The sequence below is a fragment of the Leptosomus discolor genome, chromosome 1 (genome assembly GCF_034619465.1).
Source record: "Leptosomus discolor isolate bLepDis1 chromosome 1, bLepDis1.hap2, whole genome shotgun sequence".
NCBI classification, from domain to species: Eukaryota; Metazoa; Chordata; class Aves; order Leptosomiformes; family Leptosomidae; genus Leptosomus; species Leptosomus discolor.
Window position 1 is genome coordinate 60295670 of NC_141391.1, and position 21841 is coordinate 60317510.

The 21841-nt window shown below is 37.7% G+C and overlaps 1 protein-coding gene across 1 annotated transcript in view; it reads left to right on the plus strand.

Annotated features, from left to right (window-relative positions):
* The window catches only part of PCCA (propionyl-CoA carboxylase subunit alpha), a 300632-nt gene that overhangs the window by 132615 nt on the left and 146176 nt on the right, over positions 1-21841 (plus strand). Inside the window, exons 15-17 of the mRNA XM_086481594.1 lie at positions 5686-5754; positions 6589-6664; positions 18506-18616. Coding sequence (XP_086337720.1) covers positions 5686-5754; positions 6589-6664; positions 18506-18616 — 256 coding nt within the window. The remainder of the gene's footprint in view (positions 1-5685; positions 5755-6588; positions 6665-18505; positions 18617-21841) is intronic.

The window sequence follows — 21841 nt, forward strand, 5'->3', positions numbered from 1 at the left end:
AAAATAGTGAAGGATTACAGGAGGAATCTTAAATGTGGAGATGTTATTGGATATATGATTTATTTCGCTTCTTAAATTGTTTTTGCCCGTGTACTTTCCGAAGGGACCTGACCCTTTCTGGTCTTTAAGGCTTCATGCTGTGTTCAAAGCCTGAAAGCGGAAAAAAAATGTGAAGATCTAAAAGGCATTATGTGATCTTAAAGAGGAGATGAGGGAAAAAGGTATCATTGGATGTATCTAAACTTTTTTTTTAATGAAACAAAGAGTGTATTTAATAAGAATTTATAATGAATACTCCAGTGGTTGTTAGAAGTTTTCACCATGTTGTAATAGCTAACAGGATGTCAAACATTTTGCCCTTGCAAGTTTTTGCAATTTACAATTTTCCAAACGTGAGACCTGTTGAAAGTACAAGTGATAATGGACAAACTATACCCCCTACAGTCTTTGCCCCACCAAATCTTTCTTCAATTAATGCTGCAGCAGGAGTTTTATGTAATAACATTTGCGCTTGTGAGCCATCCATACAAAGAAAAAACAATTAAAATGCCTTAAATGTTCTGCTTACTGCTGTTATTTGCTTGTGTGAATGTTGCATGTCAGCTAAATGGACCACGGAATAGATAAAGTGATTGGGTGCAGGAGAGTGCACACTAAGCTTTGTCTATCATTATTGCTGGGAGCAATCAAATTGATGCCAGCAGGACAGTAGACGCGTTGACAGCTGTAATTATGTATCTCCATGGTGATCACTTTTGGCCTGTCATGGAGGCCCATGAGTCCCCTCCCTTGCAAGCATTTAATCAGATTGGGCTGTCACTTGTCAGGTAGAGGGGTGGGCTGGGAGTTGTGCTTAGGGGGAGAGGTGAATTGAAAATGAAGGGTGGGAGATGCCTGACTGCTTCACGTGGTCTATCGTCGTACCGAAGAAAGAAATTTTAATTACGCTGGAGGCTTCAGAGCAATGGTTTGAGGAGCTCGTATGGAGTGTCTAGGCTGTTTTCTTTTGTTTACTTCTATTGTCATATTAAAAATAGAACAGCTATTTTTGTGTAGATACTCATGGTTTGGTATCTTAATACATATTTTCACAACTGTGAAACTAATTTCTCTCTTGAGAATGTCATGTCGCTAAGAACAAAATTAATATGACTAAAAAAAGTTCAGCGTTACAGGCCCATTGTGCCACAGTATTTGTTTTCTGCATTTTAGATTTTAGAATGTCAACAAGTTGGCTTGAAAAAATTAGTGCAGACTTGTACTGTGTCACAGAGTTCGGCTTATGAGTAGCATGTTGCCAAATGCATTTTCAATTCATTTCTTCTGTGTCTCAAGTTAGCTTTGGTTGTCTGTGTCAGCCGCTCAGGCTGGTAGAACTGGTGCGCGTGGCTGTGCGAGGTTGTTTTTTCTTAGCCATAGATAGGAATATGCTGGCTCCTTTTGTGTCGTGTAGTCTGTAATTTCCTTAGAACATGGTACTCGTACTACATTTTTTTCCCCTCTTTGATAATGAAGCTTAAGATAGGTAACCACAAAAATCCCTGTTACCTTAGTGAGCATTCATGTTCAGTGCTCTTATACAACATAGCAACTATACTGCCATATCTGAAGAGCTCCAGCGTTGCTCTTTGCCAGTATGATCGGTAGTCTGGTCTTTTAATGACTCTTACCAGAAACAGAAAACTCCTAGAATCTGATATGGCAAATAATTGAGAAATACTAGAACCTGTATGTGTTGGTAAGTGGAATTTGATGCAGTAATGGTTCATTGCAGGACTGGAACATAGGTTGTGGATTTTTTCCCCCCTAAAATTTCTTTTAATCTTTCAGTTTACTGTTGTCCTAGTGTAATAATACATAATGGTAGATTACCAACAAGGTGTAGGGTACAGTACGATCTTGAACCCTAGCCTTTCTTTTGGTATTTTAAATACTGAGTAAAAGAAAGGAAATCTGTTAAGCAGAAATAAATGCTGGAGGTCTAATAAACATTGCTATTATTTATCAAGTTAAGTGCATTATAGTGAGTATCTGTTGAATTGGGGTTTCTTTTTCATCCAATACTCATTAAGTTCTGTTACACTATATAGTTTATAAAATCACCTACTGTTACCAGGCTCTGAAAATGTAAGCAACACAGGCAGAATTGAAGATGGTAAATGTATTTCTTTTCTGCTGTCAATTTTTTAGTCATCTTGATTTTGTATTATGAAAATTAAAGTTCTACAGAGGACTCAAGATTTTTTTTTTAAAAAAAAACCAGAAATTATGCAGTAGTTTTTAAAGAATTTTAAATTATCACTGTAACTTTTTCAATTTTTAGGATATTGTGCTTAGGAAAAAGTGTAAATTATGTAGTGGTATTTAGAATCATAGAATCATTCAGATTGGAGAAGACCTTTGAGATCATCAAGTCCAACCGTCAACTCTACCAAGTACACCCCTAAACTGCATCTCCAAGCACCACATCTGAATGACCTTTAAGCACATTAAGGGATGGTGACTCAATCACCTCCCTGGGCAGCCTGTTCCACTGCCTTGACAACCCTTTGAGTGAAAAAAAATTTCCTAATGTCAAGCCTAAACCTATTCTGGTGCAGCTTTAGTCCATTCCCTCTTGTTCTGTCGCTAATTACCTGTGAGAAGAGACCAGCACCTACCTCTCTACGATGTCCTCTCGAGTAGTTGTAAAGAGCAATAAGGTCTCCCCTCAGCCTCCTTTTCTTAAGACTAAATAGCCCCAGTTCCCTCAGCTGCTCTTCATAAGTGCCCTTCACCAGCTTCATTGCCCTTCTCTGCGCTCTCTCCAGCACCTCAATGTCCTTTTTGTCGTGAGGGGCCCAAAACTGAACACAGTACTTGAGGTGTGGCCTCACCAGTGCCAAGCACAGGGGCACGATCACTTCCCTACTCCTGCTGGCCACACTATTGCTGATACAGGCCAGGATGCTGTTGGCCATCTTGGCCACCTGGGCACACTGCTGGCTCATGTTCAGCTGCTTGTCAGTTGGTACCCCCAGGTACTTTACTGCCTGGCAGCTTTCCAGCCACTCATCCCCAAGCCTGTAGTGCTGCATGGGGTTGTGGTGACCCAAGTGCAGGACCCAGCACTTGGACTTGTTGAAGCTCATACAGTTGGCCTCAGCCCACTGATACAGGTCCCTCTGTAGAGCCTCCCTACCCTCAAGCAGATCAACACTCCCACCTAACTTGGTGTCATCTGCAAACTTACTGAGGGAGCACTCTATCCCTTTGTTGAGATCATTGATAAATAAGTTAAACAGAAGTGGCCCTAGTACTGACCCCTGAGGAACACCACTTGTGACTGGCTGCCAGCTGGATTTAACTCCACTGATCACCGCTCTCTGGGCCCGGCCGTCCAGCCATTGTTTTACCCAGCAGAGTGTATACGCTCATCCAAGCCATGAGCAGCCAGTTTCTTCACTAGAATTCCATGGAAAACAGTGTTGAAGGCTTTATGGAGGTTGAGATAAACAATATCCACAGGCTTTCCCTCATCCATCAGGTGATTTATGTTGTATGTGAACAGAAACATAGAGCAGGCAGAGCACGTACTTGGTAGTCTCGGAAGCCTTACATTAACTTTGACTACCATGCTTACTGTGGGTCTGAATTATGCACCTTTCATATGTTTTTTTTCTCTGTGAAAATTTGTGATATGCCTCTATAAATACTTACATACACATGTGTGTGTATGTAAAGTGCCCCTGAACACTTTTAACTAATCACTTTATAGTGCTACTTTGGAGACAGAAGTCACAGTATAATTCAAGTATGTGTGCAGTATGTATGTCATACTTTCACTTCTTCATATATGTATTAGTTGAGTATTGCAAAAAATATCATGGGCAAGGGATTTATCTGGGACTGAGAAGGTAAATTAATTATTTCTGATTTGAATGTGAGAACGTATGCATTGACTTTATACATAGGCCGACATCCTGGGAGGGAGGATGGTTTAGCACTTCCAAGAAGGGGAGCTAGGAAATACACTGCATGTTTTTTTCTGTAATCATGACATGTCTGAACTAACTTCTCATCAGTAGCTAATGTTAAATGTACCTGATATGGGTAGTGGGGGGCCTAGTTAAGCATAGATAAAGTACATTTGGATAAGATGTGATAAGAAAGCTACAGCAGTGCTGCTGCCTTTACATATGAGTAAACGTGCTACACAAATAAATGTAAGTATATAAGAAATAATATATAAATGTGTAAACACAAATATATGAACAAGTACTTTTTTAAAAAAAATAAAAAGAATATAATGTCATAAAAGCTAGTCAGACAGTGTTTATTACTGAAGAAAGTGAGTACACCTGCTAGGGTATCTTTTGTGTCATTTGGATAATAAAGTCATCATCATGCCCTCATGTGGATTCTGTAGACAAGAGGTTCTACATGTGGTCCCTTGATAATTGCCTAAATTAAAATATTAAAGGCCTAACAGCCGTTGTGATGACCTTTTTCTGCCTTGCTGCAGACAGATGAGCTGCTGTTTATTACAAAGGTTTCTTCCCACAGGTGAAGATTTAAGTGAGATTCCAGGACCCTCTTTCCCACCCCCTTTACAATGTAGTATATCGGAGCCCTGCTGCTTCCACAGCTTTGATTAGAGCCCTCCCTCCTTATGATCCCCAGAATGCGTTTATCACTCTTGAGTTATTTTGATTAGTTTTTAAAAAATATTTCAGATTCCAGGGCTCAAAAGCAGCAATTTAATAAATATTTATTCCCCAGAAATTGCTCATTTGAAAAGTTTTATATGGCTAACCTCATTGCTACAGTGATGAAATCAAACTGAGAGATGAAAACAAGAATCAGCAATATACTAACTAACTTGTTGGCTGGTTAACAGCAATCAGCCTCTTCAAAAGAAATTTTTGAACTTGTGTTATTTTTTTCCATGAATATTGCAGAATCAGAGCTTTAATTGGGGCTGTGTCCTTACAAAGCAAAGCCATGGAAAAAGCTGTGTAAACATTAAAGCCTCAGGGGAACAGCAGCAAGGGAAAAAAAATGTTTTACAGTTGAGAGGGTGAGGCAGAGAAGGAAAGTGTTACAGACATGAAAACCACAGGATCAGTACTCCTATGGAGCTGATAAGCAGAGCTCCAAAGTTCCTGCTGAATGCTCCCTACTTGTATTCCTACTGGAGCCCTTGGAAGGGCTGTAGTGGAACATGGGGGACGTGATTACATATAGATGCAGAAAGGATGTGATTATAAGGGGCATCCTTCATGCCAGGTGTCAGTCAGAAAAATAATTACAGCTGTATTCTGTTACAGGGATTAAATCGGAATTGGGTATGTTCAGAGCTGAAGTTTAGAGCGTGTAACACAACCTCAATTGTTAGATCAAATTCAATGTGTTTACTGTGCGATCTAGGAGAACAAAAGAGAATTTTGACTATCAACTGAAGATTGCAGTCATGTTTCTTTTAAAGGAGAGAGTAACTTACAAGTATTTTTCGTGGTGGAGGAAAAAGCTCCTCTTCCCCCCTCCCAGTTTCTGTGAAAACAAGTAATTATTCTAGTTCTTCATGAACTAAATGTATGTGATAAGCTTCATGGGTGTTATGTTTTAAGCCTGCTGGGTAGATTTGATCCTTATGAAATTTTTTTTTTCCAATATATAATTATTTTTACTTCTTATTTTTTGAAGGTACGTGTTGACAGTGGCATACAACAAGGAAGTGATATTAGCATTTATTATGATCCTATGATCTCAAAAGTGAGTCTGATTGTTTTTCAGTATTCTAAAGGGATGAAACACTAATTTTGTGCACAGATCTTTTAAATGAGAGAGAGTATATTAAAGGATTGGTAAATCAGTATTTTAAAGGTGGTAGGTGTAATGTGCCTCGAGGGAATATGAAAGAAGTGATGGAAGATGCAGAGTAGAGGAAATTTCATGTCACTTCTAAACAAAATTTTTTTTACCTTTTAACACTGTAATTATTTGTCTTGTAGTTTCTGATTATTAAAAGGATTCTGATTTAAATAGAAGCCGTTACTTTCAGACTTACGTGCTGCCAATCTGCCATTTTTTAATGTAGCCTAGCCAGAACTAAAATTTCAATACTTCTGGCTTCTGAAAAGGAGCAGTGAAAGAAATGGTTGCTGGTATCTCTTAGTATTAGTTCTTGTTCATCAGTCACATATTGGTGAAATTAAAATATGACATTATAGTCAGAATTAAGTTGTAAAAAAATTCACACGTAAATCTTAGAAGTTGGTTGGGCATTAGAAGTCAGGAGAGTCAACTAGATATTGATACTCGGCTCTAATTTTCTGTGTGCCTAAAGAAGAGAGAACTTGTTTAGATGCTTTAAGTTTTATGAAGGAAAAGTGATTTGCCTTCTTTTGTCGAATGGGTTAAGAGATCTTGGTTTTCTCTGATGTTTCAGAGTGCCTCTGAAGCGCAGATACAGTAATGTGTGAGAAATTTTCTTGTCACTGCAGAAGTTCTATGAACCATTTTAATTTTAAATGCTATTTAAATTGTAGAGACGAACATTATCCCATTTCTAGGTAACTTTAAATACTTTTTTTTTTCCTTTTTTAGCTGATTACCTATGGCTCTAATAGAGCTGAAGCACTGAAAAGAATGGAAGAAGCTTTGGACAATTACGTAATTCGAGGTAACTACAGAAATTTGGGTTCCTAGTGTGATAGGCTGCCATCTATTTCAAGCAAACAGCTTGAAAATGTAGTAATTAGCAAATTGAGTAAAGTTCCCACTTCTTAAGTGCAAATTAAAACAGGGAAAGCTTGTGTTAATTAAGCTGAGAAGAATACATCAAATCTAAAGAGACTTCATTTTTTTCTCCATTTTTTTTGCTTGAATATTATGAGGTAAGTATTTAAATCATTTCCTTAAATTCATAAAGAGTTTTCACAGAATGGTAGCATATAATTCATTTACTATATTGTAGAGGGGAAAAAAAGGCCACCACACTGTCAGAAACTTAAAGTAGTTGCCATTTTATAGCACTTAATATATTGATTGTGGTCAAGTAATACCACAATGCATTATTTGATTGTGTGTATGTATTTTTCTTACTTTCAAGGTGATTGTTTAGGTTTGGACAAATACAGATGTAGGCTGACAATCACAATGTGTTTCAGCTCTTGCTGACTGACTGCCTAGGAGAAGCAGCCATCCTGCCAGCCTTTCCAAGCAGCAGGGGTGAAGCAGCCATGACCCCTTTAACTCCTTTTAAGTTTTAGAGAGGGAACTCGCGGTTTGTGTGGGAGAAATTTTTAGGTCTTCCTCTGTGCCTTATGGAAAATAGGAAGGACAACTCAGGATAGGAGAGGGAAAATACTGGATTTCTTACCCTTTCTTTTCATGAGATGGTTAGAGAAGGGGACTGTAATGTGGCAAATATCTTCATTTTACCCCTTAACTGTGTGGGTGTTTGAGGGAGTTATTTTTTTTCGTTGCTAGTCAGTATATTTTAAGAACCTGGATAGGTGGGAAGGCAACTGTTGGAGGATTTGTTGTCTTTGTTCCTTGTTTTGGTTGCTGGACAGGTTGTTCCATGGTTTCAGATGGGAGAAAGACTTGGAAAACTTACTTAATTCCTCCCCTGAATGGCTGAGAGGAGGAGCAGGAGAGACCTCGTATGGTAGACAGTCAGAGTGTTTCTGCAGAACTTGGTTTGGCTTTAATGCTGTATGCTGAATACTACAGATGCTGTGTCGGACTAGAAAGATTTATCTATCTAGAGGAAAATGAGCAACCCTCTACCACAGTGTAGCTAGATAGGTGGTAGGATTAGCCATTGTAGATGAACTGCTAACTCTAAAATGGATTTATACTGGTGCAACTTGAGCCACTAGACTATTGCAGTACAATTAGCTGATGTAAAACCCTGCTGTATAACAGCTGAGTAAATTTATATGAGATAGAAGTTTATACTGGTATAGTTAGGCTGATGTGAGGTGGGATTTGCTCGGGGTTTTTTTTGTTGTTGTTTTTAATGGAGACAGGCTCTGGATTCGAACTCAGTTGTATTAATAGCAAATAATGCAAAAGGATTGTATTTAATGAGAATATTAGAATTGTGTGTGGGGCATTGTCTTTTATTGTGTGCTGTAATATGGGATGGAATCTGATCGTTTGTTCTTGGGTGTTTTACACAGATGTGCATGTACCTAATAACAGTTCCACAGATGTATAAATACCTACAAAGGATATAACACCTTACATCTGAAAATTACTAATTTGCATTCTTGATTTTTTTTACAGTCCTTTATTAGTATGCATGTATGCATTTAAGTATTCATACTTGTGAAAAAGCTCTTCATCTGTTAAAAACACTGATGAAGGTAATAAATGAACTATTGGGGGGAATGCTTTTTTATTTTTTTTTTTGAGGACAAATTTTAATTTACCACAGGTTTCAAAAGTAGATGAATTTCCAGAACACATTTTCAGCTGCGGTGGCCAGTTGTTTCCATTTGAGAACCAACAGGATTTTTGTGTAGTTTTACACAGCTGGTAGTTTCTTCTCAGGGTTAATTTAAAATGGAACATCCATGGATATTAAAGTATCTCTTCTCTTGCCTAGTGTGTTTGATAGGGTAGTTTGTAGAAACTGTCCTATCTGTAATGTTCTGAACTGCACTGACCGTGCAGAACTCCTAGTTCAAAGGAGTTGCCTCTAATAAGCTTAACAGGTGATGAAGTAGTAGAAATATATTGTTACGTAAATGGAAAAAATAATAAAACATCACAAAAGTAAAGGCAATTTCATGCATTTTTTTCTAAAATGATTGTGTATATTTCTGCTTTAAAATATTAGATGCTATGTAGAACGATATTAAACCACCTTGATCTTATGTGAAAGTGCCTCACATGATGTCTTCTCCATAATTGAGTTATTAGTAGTAAAAGAGAAAGAATAGTTTTTTACCTAGTTTTGAAGTTCCTTTGTTTTATATTTGAACAGTGAGCCTGTACATAACTATTTAGAGATTACCGTAGTCTCCCTAAATAGTGTGCTTCACATTCCTGTTCCTGAACTCAGCCCCTTCCGACCCCCCAGTTTCCTTGGAAGCAGCTTTCATGTTTGCTTTGTGGTTTAGAGACAGTGCGCATTTCCCTGTAAGTAACAAGTTTATTCTGAGTTACAGAGCATTTTAGCTAAGCAATACCAGCTGAAGTCAGTGTGAATTGTAATGGTAATATACACTGTGAGAATTTAGATTTTAAATTCCCAAGAATTGTAATGTTTCTGTAAACAAAAATGCTTGTTCACTCACAAAGGGTTGGAATGGGATGGGGTGACTGGGTAACAGGTCAGAGACTATCTAATGGGTAGCTTAGGGACTGCTAATGGAAGATGGAGTCTTCCCCATCACTTCTGTGTCACCAGTTCAAAGCAGGCAAAAGTTGGTAAGGACTTTTAGTCACTAATGTTTTGATGGTTGCTTGCTGACCTGCATGAAATCAGTGGTCTTTATTCAGTTCCTAGAAGACAAATGTCCTCTCAAAACAAATGCCACCATATAGTGTCATTCATGGCAGTCCCGGCAGAGAATCTAGGGACTGAAGGGGCACAATGACCCTCCAGGAGGTAACTCATCCAGGCTGGGTTGAGGCATACTGACAGTGTGAAGTGCAAGGACTTACTCTGCTGTTTCTTGTCTGCTGGCTGTATGAGCAGACATTCAATTTCTGCTGCTGTGGCTTTATCATATCCAAGAGCTAACCCATTCCCTTTTGCTCCATGCCACTTACAGGGAAGAAGTCCTCAGACTACAGTCTTTATTGACTTGTTTTCTAGGACGGGATAGTACCTTGCCTGGAATCCATGGTTCAGCTGTCCCTCCAAGCTAAATCTGCCTGACAACATCACAAAGGAAATTAATTTAATTTAAAAAAAAAAAAATAGTATCTGCAAAGAGAGCAGACATGCAAAATTTGAGTAAATATTTTAAGCAACTAAGACTTCGTATAGTGCCTGTAATATCAGTATCTTGATTATAAATGCTGAATAAGTCAAATTGTGATATTTGCAGCAATGCTATGCTCTGAAAATGCCTATTGCCTTCACATTTTACTACAGTTTGGGCTGTTGCAACTTGCACATACTGAAACAGGAAATTCTAGAGTCTGTCTGTTGGTAGGTGCTAACGGTGTGACTAACTCGAGATATATTCAATGTGGTCATGGGAATGCAATCTGTGTTTTATTTCCTGTGTAATATTTATGTTGTCATTAATGAGAGCAGATGAAAGTCTAGGATAGCACTTCTTTGAGTAGTGAATTGTATTAAATGATCCCTTGAGGTCCTTTAGAGTCTAAATTATTCTGATAGGAACCTACTCCTCCACTGAGAACTGATCTGAATTAAAAATCTCAATTGAGACTTCTGAAGGAGGAAGGGTCTAATTAGGTAGCATTTTTATCCATGAGTCTTCCAGTATAGTTCAGGGATGAGTAATGTTCAGGGTCTAACCCAGATGTGTCTCAAGCAGATACGCTTTTTGTTTTATCCAATGGTTACTGGAAAATTTGTGAATACTGAAAAGTTCAAGACATCGGTCAAGCGTAAAGGCACTGTTGCTCGTCAGGATGAGGCATAATTTCTTTCCTGTGAGCTTGCGCTGTTGTTATTAGTTCATCTTTCTCTTGTTTTATGCCACTTTTCAGAGACGTAAGGTTTTGTTTCTTCTTTTTATTTTGAACAAGAGAAATAGGGTATTGAAAGAATGCCTTTTAGTGTGTCTACTGTATGTGTAATCATGATGTGTGATTTCCCTCTTCTCAGTTTCTCTAAGATTTTAGCATATGTTTGTCATGTGATTTATGATGCTGAATAATCTGGTCATTTTTTAAACCCAGTATGAAATTCTGGAAAGTTTATGTATTAATATTGTTTTTATCTATTTAAATAAAAGAAATTAACATATTTATGCAGCAAGTAGAACTGATTATCAGTTCACCAGAGGTCTGTTTGGGCAGATACCTCATATCCTTGAGTGCAGAGGTTCCTTTAATCTTGCCTTCAACCTCTGTTTGCTTTCTATCTTCCCTCCTGAAATTAACAGTCTTTGTGTAGAATCAACTGTTCTCTGTTGAGATCCTGCTTGCTGTGGGGAGAGAAGAATGTAGTAGGCCATCTGGGAGGAAGAAGAGTGGAAAAAAGAGTGTCTGAGGAAAGAGTAAGCAGCAGATAGAACAAGGAGTAGAAATGAGGAGGAAATAAGGGAGCCACCAGTTGGGGTGGAGTGGGGTGTGTCTCAGTGAATCTTCTAGCATGGAGTAAAAGAGCAAGCATAGAAAAGAAAACAGGAAAGTGGTAAATAACTGTGGTGAACGTTTAAGGGAAATGGGCACATAGAAATGAACTCTCTGATATAAGTGGAGACCTGCCAAAACAGTGGCAGCAGAAACTGTTGTTTGAGTTTTTGCAGCTGTAAACATACTAATTGGGAGGAAAGAGAGTACTGTGCTTAGTGTTGTGGAGGAGGCCCCGGCTTTCCAATAAAAAGCTCCCACAAAACCCCCTGCTTTAATTTTAGTATTTTATCATATATTTCAAATAAATTAATTTTCAGATACAAACATTTTCACAACAAACTTCAATTAAATCCAAATGTCATCAATTACTGAATGATTTTGTCTTTTATGTGTTAACTTAAAAGATACTTCTTAATGGCAGTGATACTTGTCAGTTTTATAATCTCCTGTGTTCTGATCCCATGCAGGTATGCCAGTGCACTCATTGGTACTGCAAACAAAACGTCTTGGTGTGTAAAACCAGTTTTCCTGCAAAACCAGTGTACAGTTTGTCTTAAGAATGAAACAGGCTTCGTTTTCCTGGTTGTACTTTAAAAAAGTGCTGCAACACTTCAGTACAACTGAACTGTGGATTTTTCCCTTTGTGTAGCAGAAGGAACAGGGGCTGGGAGTTCTGCAAGTCTCTGTGTTCCCTGACCCTTTGCAACAGGGACCAGCTGGTTCCCAAGTGAGTCAGCGTGGAAACCGAAACTGGAGAAGGGAAAGCAACAAACTTAGTTCAAAACCACAAGAAGGGACCATTGCAGGATGCTGTGTAACATCAGCTGGGAGCACAGACACTGGCATGAGGGAAGATTCTCCTCCTGTTTCTCCTCTGCTTTTTTCTTTAAGCCAATTGCAGGGGAGGGAGTGGGGACGGCAGCTTGTCAGTGGTACATTATGGCGAGTAGTTTAGGAAGGATTATAGACCACTGCGGTATGGGGGAGAAAGAGGGAAGGGCAGTTGAAGTACAGGCTGATAGGTGAAAGAGTAAGGCAGTGTTACTGATGCAGCAGAAGAGAAATAAGGTGTGGAGTCGTGTAGTTTGTCCATCTGTCCATCCATCCTCAGTATCTGTGACCATCCCACCTGCCCCGAGGAGTTTTGGTTTTTGAATTAAGAAAAAAAGAGTTGTGGCAGTGAAAAACTACAAGAAATGCAGTGTGCCAGATCGAGGAGGCTTTGAAATTGAATAAGTGCTGTTATCTGTAGTTATGCCCCTTAAATATAATGTTGTCCTGCTGTTCCATTCCACTTATTCAGAGTGGGAGGGATAGCTGAGGAGAGGGTGATGGCAGGATGGCCATCCATTTTATTTTACTTGTTTTTGACAAAGCCTGCTTAACTTCTGCTTCCAATTATTGTACTGATTCAAGCATTCATAGGTGTTTGCTAACACCATAAATAATGGACTGCTTAATCTTATTAAGAGGTTCAGAAGTGCGTGCAGTACAAAATTCAGTTTCAGTTTGAACTAATGATTTGTACAGTAGGATATTACCATATATTACCTACTTTCTTCCCCTTTTTTTCCTCTTTTATTCTGGTCTGTGAGTTCTGCGAGCTCAAGACTTTACTGTCTAAAAGAATGAATGTTTTAATGGAAATACCAAGTTCAGTTCTGAGGGTCAGTGGTGTACCTGATCCTGTGTGAGAACTTTATCTGGATGTTTGTGTATTGAAATTAGAAAGCTAAAAAAGCCTTTCTTCTCACTTTTGGGATGGGACTTTGTATGCAGATAGCCTGCTCGGAAATAAATTGAAGCAAAACACAGGCTTTGAAAGACAGTTAAACAGTTGAATGTTGAGGGTTTTAAGGAATATTATGACAACTTTCGGAATTGCAAACATGAAGGCTAGCTGGGTGTAGCAATCGTGAACTTAAAAAAGTTCATGTGTTGAAAGTGGTGTTTTCATAGTCTGTGCAAATCTATGATAGTGTTCTTGTTTTAAGTGGAGAGTAACGTAATCAGTGCTTCATAATGCTCAGTGCAGAGCTTTGTTAATATTTTATTATTTTTTGGTTAGAAAAATCAACTGGCCTGCCTCCTAAACTTCATAGCGTTTATTCTTATTCAGCATTTAAATTGATTGGTGATAATTTAGCTTTGCTATTTTTTTATAAAAGAGAAGTCTCTAGTACTGTACTCCACACATTTTTGCAATCAGTAAGTATGCAGATAAAGTTCTTTCTATTCCACTTAGCACAATTTGAAATTATCAGCAAATGAAGTATATTCAACTGCTTATCTACAGAGAGGCATGTAGGACTCCAATTAAGTTTACATGGATAAATGCAGATTTGTTTTGCAGACATCAAGATGACAGAAGCTTAATACTGTAAAAAGGCTAATCAACACTGAATATGTTTAGTGTCAGTAAATATTTATAGTGAAAACATTGCCTATGGTTTTGTGCTTTGCCATTCAAATTCTGATTTTTAGTGAGTAAAAATGTAGTGTGATATCCTGTTCATAAACCTGCTATAAAATTTTTATTTTCTATAAAATTAATTTTATTGTCTTTTTCTTGTTTGTGTTTTCTTGAGAAGACAACAATTAGGCCACGGTTTGTAAGTTAATAAAAAATCTGGTATATTTAGCAAGGAGGTAAGGCAGAATGAGGAAGGGAAGGAGGCAAGATGGAGACAGGCAGTATGGGGAGTAATTTCTTCTGATTATAATTTTTTAAAATTTTTTTTTCATGCAGCCTTCTTCGAATAGTGGTTACTAATCAGCTCTGGTCAACAATGTTATTATTTAGTGTGCTTATGTATTCATTAGGCGATAACTGCAATTTAACTGGAAAACTAATTGAACCTCAGGGATACGTGTTTGTTACATATAAAGCACACAAATATAAATGTTTTTATTTCATTAGCTCTCCAGCAGTTAATTGCTAGTCTGCTCTCTTTTACAAATGTATTCTGGAAAATAGTGTGTCAAAATTGAAATCCAAGAAGTAGATCTTAAACTGAGCTTCTATTGATGTAATATTGTATGAGGAATATAGCCAAGTGAAATAAAAAAATAGACGTACAAGGACATTGATTATTATTTTTTATTGTGTTTTGACTTTGAGAAAAGAAAAGAATATAACTGTAACTGCAGTTCTGCATCAGACTTAACAGTGTAAAAAAATGATACTGATGTGAAATTTTGTTTTCTGGAGGGGAAATAAATTGATATAGTTTAGGATTTTGTTTGTTTGTTGGAAATGTCACGGCTTGTCAGGTTAACAAATGTGATTTTGTTCCTGGCAGACTGCAGACCTGGTCAAGAAAAAGAAAAATTCCCTGAAAACCGTTGCAACATAAATACAATATACTTCAGTTTAGTGTCTAACTTTGCATGAAATAAGCACTGCCTGTTAGCCTCTGTTTGATCCTGTGAGAGTGTGGGGCTAATGTCTGGCCAGTGTTTTGGAAGCAGCAGGTAGTCAGGAGCAAGCTGCTCTAGGGGTCCGTATTTCTGCAGCCTAGCAGTTACTCACACACAGATGGAGACCTTATGAACTTTGACAGAGGTCACGCTAAATTGCAAATCTGAAACTTTTAGACTTCTGAAGGATTACGCTGGTACTTTTTTTTTTTTTTTTAAAGCCATATGATTGGGAACATCGCTAAAGGTATCAACTCATTTTTGAGAAGTAGATCAGCTATGCAGTCACTGGTCACATAATGATCATGGAGACTGATAAAGATAGCCTTTCATGATACTTTAAAGGAACTGTTGATATTAAAATTTTAATTCACCTATGTAAAATACATGTGTTATATTGTGTCCCAAACACCTAGGCTTGTCTGCTCTATTGAACTTGTTAAAGGAGTTTTGGAGCTTAAAGCATTTTAGAAGCCTCTGATTTTTCTGATGCGTATGAGTTGGAAATAATTAAGATACTATGAGTATTTTTTTTATTTCAGGTCTTTTGGGGCAGTCAGTTGAGACACCAAGCTCTGTCAGCTGTCATCAGCCATCATCTCACCAGGGATCTTATAGCAGTTTAGGAAAGAAAAACATGAGATGATCTAGTTACACATTGTAGTGTGTTTAAATCCTGGATTCATTCAAAGTCGGGGAGCATTGAAGAGCTCCTCTTTTGTTTTCTAATTATAGTCCTGAAGCTGAACTTCATAGATGGAAATCTCTTTGATATTTCAACTTACTATTCAAATGGGAAAATCTGAGGGGATTTTGTAGCAGCCAAAGAAAGACTTTATTTTTTTTCCAAGTTCTAGTCATTTAGCCTAAGATTTTTAAAATTTTTTTTTGTTTAGTGGAGATTCAATATGAGTTTCATTCAGTGATTATGAAATCAGGGTCCATGAATGACTATCTAGGTCACAGACACCAAGGAGGCTGATCTTCTTTTAATCAAATGGTCAAATTTTTATCTTGTCATCATTAAACTGGTTGTGTAATGTGCTACTTAATGGCTCATGAACTAGTATTTAAAGCTATGACTTCATGATTCAGTGAGGCTGAGTCTGACTGTGTGTTGAAAGTGGTTTCAGTGACGGCCACACAGCTTGAAAATTCACAGCAGCAGCAGACTGTAGGAGAAAAAAAAAGCTTTATAACTGTTTGAACTGATCTGCACATAAAATAAAAAGAATGTTATTCATGCTTTGAAACTGGAAAAACACAAATGGAGAAGAGGTAGGAGCACAAAAGAATCTCCTATAGCCCCAGCAATTCTCAGTGGCTGTATTGCTAGTGTCTTCGCTTTGGTGAGATCTCGATAGGAAAAAAAAAATCCAAATAGCTTAATTTACAGTTGAGACCCCTGAGTTTGCAATGAATTCTTATTCATGGTGTTTTAGACTAGAGCTATTAGAAAAATGTGCAAATAACTTTGAGTCATGTCATCACTATTAATCATAATAGCATGTAAGTAAACATAACTAGATTTAAAGTTCAGAACTTGTGCTTTCAAGAGTTACAGGAGCACAGACAAGTTTTTACAAGATAAACTAGTCTGTGATGTGCTCTGCATTTTATAATTCATAGTGTGCACCTAACACCAAAGTTCATGTGTCTTGGCAAATGCAATGTGATTTGGAGTTGCCTGTTGCTCTGACACTGACAGGAAAGAATGTGAATTACTTTGTATTTCCTGAATGGTGAGAATGTGCACACTGCACAGCTGAGGTTGGATAACCTCTTTTCTACAGCAGCTTCCTCACTTATCTGTACCTGGAATGGATGCTACAGCTGCATGAACTTACACTTTATGCTCCTGAATTACATGTCTATTTCAGCTTCTCTTAAGAAATATTAATATTTATGACACGCTGTTATTCACTAGTCATGTTGGGATTGAACTGTTGCAGCTCTTCAAATTTTCTGTTACAATCTCTTTCCAAAATTGAGTAGAGAGTTGAAATAAAGATGATGTTTTTGTCTTACCTGCATAGTCTTGAACTTTCCTTTCCAGAGATGGCCTGTGTGCTACTCTCAAAAGAGAAAGTATCTTCTCTTTGAAAATTGTTTCGAGTGCAGTAGGCAAAAGAGAATTTAAATTATTTGGGGATTTTTTTCTTTTTGCACCTCTTTTCCTCTCCTACCTCCTATAAAGACTTCTTTATATTTAATATTTCAGTGAAATGACTTTTAATGATCATCATACTTGGTGCTAAACTGCAAGTACTTCTGGCAAAGCGCAGTTTAGCATTAAGATACTTAGTTAAACAGCTATGTTAAATTCAAAGGAAAATAAAGCTTGAAGGATTTCAGAAAATGATCTAGTCCCACTGCTTGAACTAAGGTATACGAACTATGTCTGCACCCCGACAGGCATTTCTTTAACCTGTTTTTAAATGTTTTAATGGACTCCAGGATCTTTCCCTAGACAATATTTTCTAGAGAACATCTCTTGTGCTAACATCTACCGCTGATTATGTTTTTTCCAACCTATGCTGGAAATGGGATATAGTTTATTTCTTTCCTCTCTGAGAAAACAAGTTAATCTTTTACTTCTCTATGAGGAAGGGGCAGAGGACTTAATTGTTTTGTGTGCAAGTATTGGCCTGAAACTGACAGCATCCTCTGGGCTGTGTAGCTTTAGATTGTGTTAGTTAAATGTTGTCTTTCTTAGGCACAAAAAGCAGGGGAGAAAAGAAGGGAAAGAAAAATATGTGGAAAAAAGAAAGGGGAGACAGGCTGAGAAGGGGAATGAAAGGAGATTAAGAAATTCAGAAAAAAAGAAGATAGTATAATATTCAAAGAAATTAAAGGACAAAGGTGGCTATAAGGGCTCTGTGGAGGTGGGGGGCTATGTGCCGAGCAGGATTATGGAATGGTGATAAAGGGGGAATGGGACATTCAATAAAAGAATTGGTCAGGCAAGGTTGGATAAAGGTATGTACAGAGCAAGTAATAGATTTCTTTGTTTTATAAGTTCCACAGAAGTGTCTTATGACTTAGAAATTCTAAAAATGTTATAAAATTTTACGTAAGTAATGAAACTTCTTACTATCTTTCGTTATGGGGAGGGACTCTTTATCAGGGAGGGTAGTGATAGGATGAGGGGTAATGGTTTCAAACTGAAAGAGGGGAGATTTAAATTAGATATTAGGAAGAAATTTTTCACTGTGAGGGTGGTGAGGCCAGGTTGGATGGGGCTTTGAGCAGCCTGGTCTGGTGGAAGGTGTCCCTGTCCAGGGGTTGGAGCTGGATGATCTTTAAGGTCCCTTCCAACCCAAACCATTCTATGATTACTGTGATTGGAGCGTAACATGGCACAAATCTTCCACAGGACAGTGTGTATATAAGGTGGCAGGATGGCAAGGTGGAATCAGGATTCACTGGAACTGGACTGATGCTTACGGTCGTGACTAATCTGTCGTTTCAAGGAGATGGCTCTGGTCTTGCTGACACCTGCTAGGACTGAATCAAAAGTCTCTTGATTGTGCTTGCTGTTGTTGACCTAAGTAGGTGTTTGAATTAGGCTTGCTGAAGTGAAAATTTGGACTTCCTAATTAAACTGAATGTTTAAGGAGGGTATCTTGAGGCAGGGGTGGAACAAAACTGGTATGTCTGCATTGATTACATCAGTTCTACGGTCTCTTAAGTTGTGAACAAGTATTTATTCTACAAAGATAAGAGCTCATATTTTTACAAGTTGTTTCGTACTGTAATTTGTGATTAATGTGTTTACATGATTTTGTGCTGATTTTTTTGTTTTCAGGTGTGGCTCATAATATTTCTTTACTGCGAGAAGTGATCATCCATCCACGCTTTGTTCAAGGAGACATCAGCACTAAATTCCTTCCTGAAGTCTATCCTGATGGTTTTAAAGGTTTGTTCCATTTGGGAATGTTTCTTTTTTTTTTCTTGAGAGGTGTTTTTTCGGATTATTACTGCTTTATATTTATAGACTGACAAGTTCCTTAATCAATCTTTACTTTTTTTTCCCCTCAAATGTATCTGTGCATACACACAATTAGGTTTTTTTAAATATTGCGTAATATAATTGAAACAGTTATTTTCTTTACTTTCAAGAAGGCAAAATACATACTTGTAGTGACAAAATAGTAAATGAAGTATATCCAAAGTCAAGAAAAACAATTTTGTAGGTGATATGAAATATGTAAAATAAACATCAATTCAAGTCTACCATGCTAACGTGCTTCATTACAGACAGTGCTCCCACTGTTAACTTGAAGATAAGGTTTCTCTTTACTCAACACTATCGCTTCTCCAGTGACTTTGTGCAGCATCTTTAGAATCGCCTTTTGGCACCCTTTGTATTCACTGTAGCATTGTCTGGAGGATCTGGCATTTCATCAGAGTATTTCAGTAGCCTGGTCTTAATACTCATTACACACAGTAATGGGCATCACCTTGAAATTATTAACTCAAACACTAGGTTAACATAAGCATGAAAATGCAAATGTTTCTTTACAACATCCCGAACAACTCTGTTGCAAAAATGTCTAACAACAGTTGATAGAGAAATTTAAGTAAACAAGTAGATTGATTTCCTTTCACAAGGATCAAATTTTAAAAGGTGGTCTTCTCTCAGGCAATCTGCTCTAGATGCTTTCTTGACCTGTGTGGTCAGAGAGTCAGTCCTTCTATACAGGCCTCACACCTCAGCTGGCATTCATCAGGCTGAACCTCTTCCTTATTTAAAAAAACCCCAAAACAACAGTGTGTATAGCTCATCATTCATGTGTCTTTTGTGAATCCTGTGGAGATTCCTTTCTCCCTCATTCATCATTAATCCAATGTGGCAGAATCCTCATCCCACTTTGGAAACAACGCTGCCGGGTTGGCAGTCACTGAACATGTGTGGCACCTTGCCAAATTCTAGTCTCATTGAGGAGCAGAACAGATTTTTCTTACCTCAGGACTCAGCGTGTGAATTTGGTGCGAAGAATATTCATCCCCAGAACTGCTTTATATCATGATGTAATTGGCAACTCTACGCGATACAGTCGTCCTACATGTGGGATTAATGCATCCAGCTTGTTATTGACTCCTGACTGCGACCAAAGCAGTAAGAGTTAGTCACCTTGGGAGGCAGAAAGCTTGTGATGGTTGAAGCTCAAATGGTCCTTTGTTGTCTTTGCTAAGGTGTACGTAACTAATCTTCAGGTAACTCATTTGGCTTGCATCCGGCATAGACTTGAGGGTACTCTGATCTGCTCTGAAGGCCCAGTGCTGCTGATTAGCTGGTCTGTCTCCCCTCCTTGACACTTTCATACAGAATCCCATGTCTTGTCTCTTTGATGGTTCTGTGACTTTTCAGTCTTTCATCAGTGGATTCAGTTCCCTAAACCACTGTAAAACAGCATTTTTTTTTTTTTTTAAATTGTTGCTGCTTTTGTTGGGGTAGTTTTTTGAGAGTTCTTGGGTTGACTTAGCTCATGAAGGTGAATCTTGGCAGATGTGCAAAGTGAGTGGCAGGCTAGGAATGGGGAGAAGGGAATGATGGAGAAAGGGGAGGATGCAAGATGTTAGACAGGTTTGTATCATTTTGTGAAGAGGCAGCCTCACCTCACATAACTGGGAACAATAAAAGCATAATCCATTCCACCCTTATTTGTGATAACATGTCTTTTGGTGCCCTTGGTCCCTTGTAAGAAGCTGGGACAGGTTTTGCTGACCCAGGAGACCCCTTGCTCTATATTTTTGACTATGGAAAGGCATGCTTCTCTTTTGTTCTTCTGTTTTTGTTTGAATATTTTATATTGCAATGTTAACCTGTATATAATAAGCTAATTACTTGTTGGTCCACAAATTGCAGGATGACAATAATTTGTTTTGGGGTCATCTGATTTGAACTGTATGTGCATGTTTTTGTGTGCGCATACACACTGATGCAAATAGCTGATTAGTGTTGCAGTTTGAGGTGAACAGTAATTGTATTAACAGAGCCTTAAAGATAAGCTTTTACTCTAGACACCGGAAGACACAAGAAGAGATATTGTGACTCTTCATAATAGAATCTAATAAATGGCACACGTGAAATGACTAGACTTCGTTCCTGCTGTATGAAAAGTCTTGCTCTTCTTCTATATATCAAATACAAGCATACGTTACCTTCTTTAAATAAAAAAACTGAAGGTATCCTTCAAATCAAGAGTACTGATTCAGAGCCTACTGAAGTAATTGAGAGTGTTTTTAATGATGTAGTTTGATCTGGATTAGACCCTTCTGGCTTAAAAAAAATTACTTATTGAAAAATATTTCTGCAAACGCAAAGACTCTAATGGGAACTGTTGAAGACAGGCAAGGGTGGTGGGCAGATGACAGGCAGAAGCTCAGCAGGAGAAACAAAGGCAAATTAACTTTTGCAGTATAAGTCCTCTACTTACGTCAACTAACTTTTTAATACAAATACCCAGGGTGAACTTTGCTAGGACAATTTAAAAAATAAGTAGCTTCATATATTTTAATATTGTCTATAAAAGACGTGTAGCTGTAAAAAAAAAAAAAGAAAAGATGTGGAATAATCTGAAAAATCACAGCAATGTGTAGCCAATGTAATTTGGAAATATCTAAAAAGATGTGCTATTGTTACCAGTAGGAATTCATACCAGAAGTGTTCTAAATTTGGAAAACTTATAAAAAAAATTCAGTTAATTGAAGATGTGTGCTATAGTGATGCTTGAGCACAACCCAGTGTGTTTCTTTTGTAAACTTGTCACTGTTGGTCTACATTGATGGTAAGTAATGAATGTCACCTGTGTTCTTTCTGGTGACTGCATGAAGCAGTGGCCCATTTCTTACGTGCATTTTTCTTCAAATATATAAATGTTAACTTTAGTCTTACTTAAGAGATGCTTTGCTTTCCGCTCTCATTTTGAGAGTTTCATTGTAAGTCCTTTATTAGAAGGCTTTTACTATAAATTAAGAAAAAAAAAATTACTAGAAATATCTTGGCAGCTTTTCCATTAACCTGTGATGCTCGCTTCAAATTACATCTAAAATGGGAATGTTTAGTAATTTTCATGGTTAGGATTTAACTTTTTCTTCCCTTCTTTAAATAAGCATTCATTAACAAAACCAGTTTGCT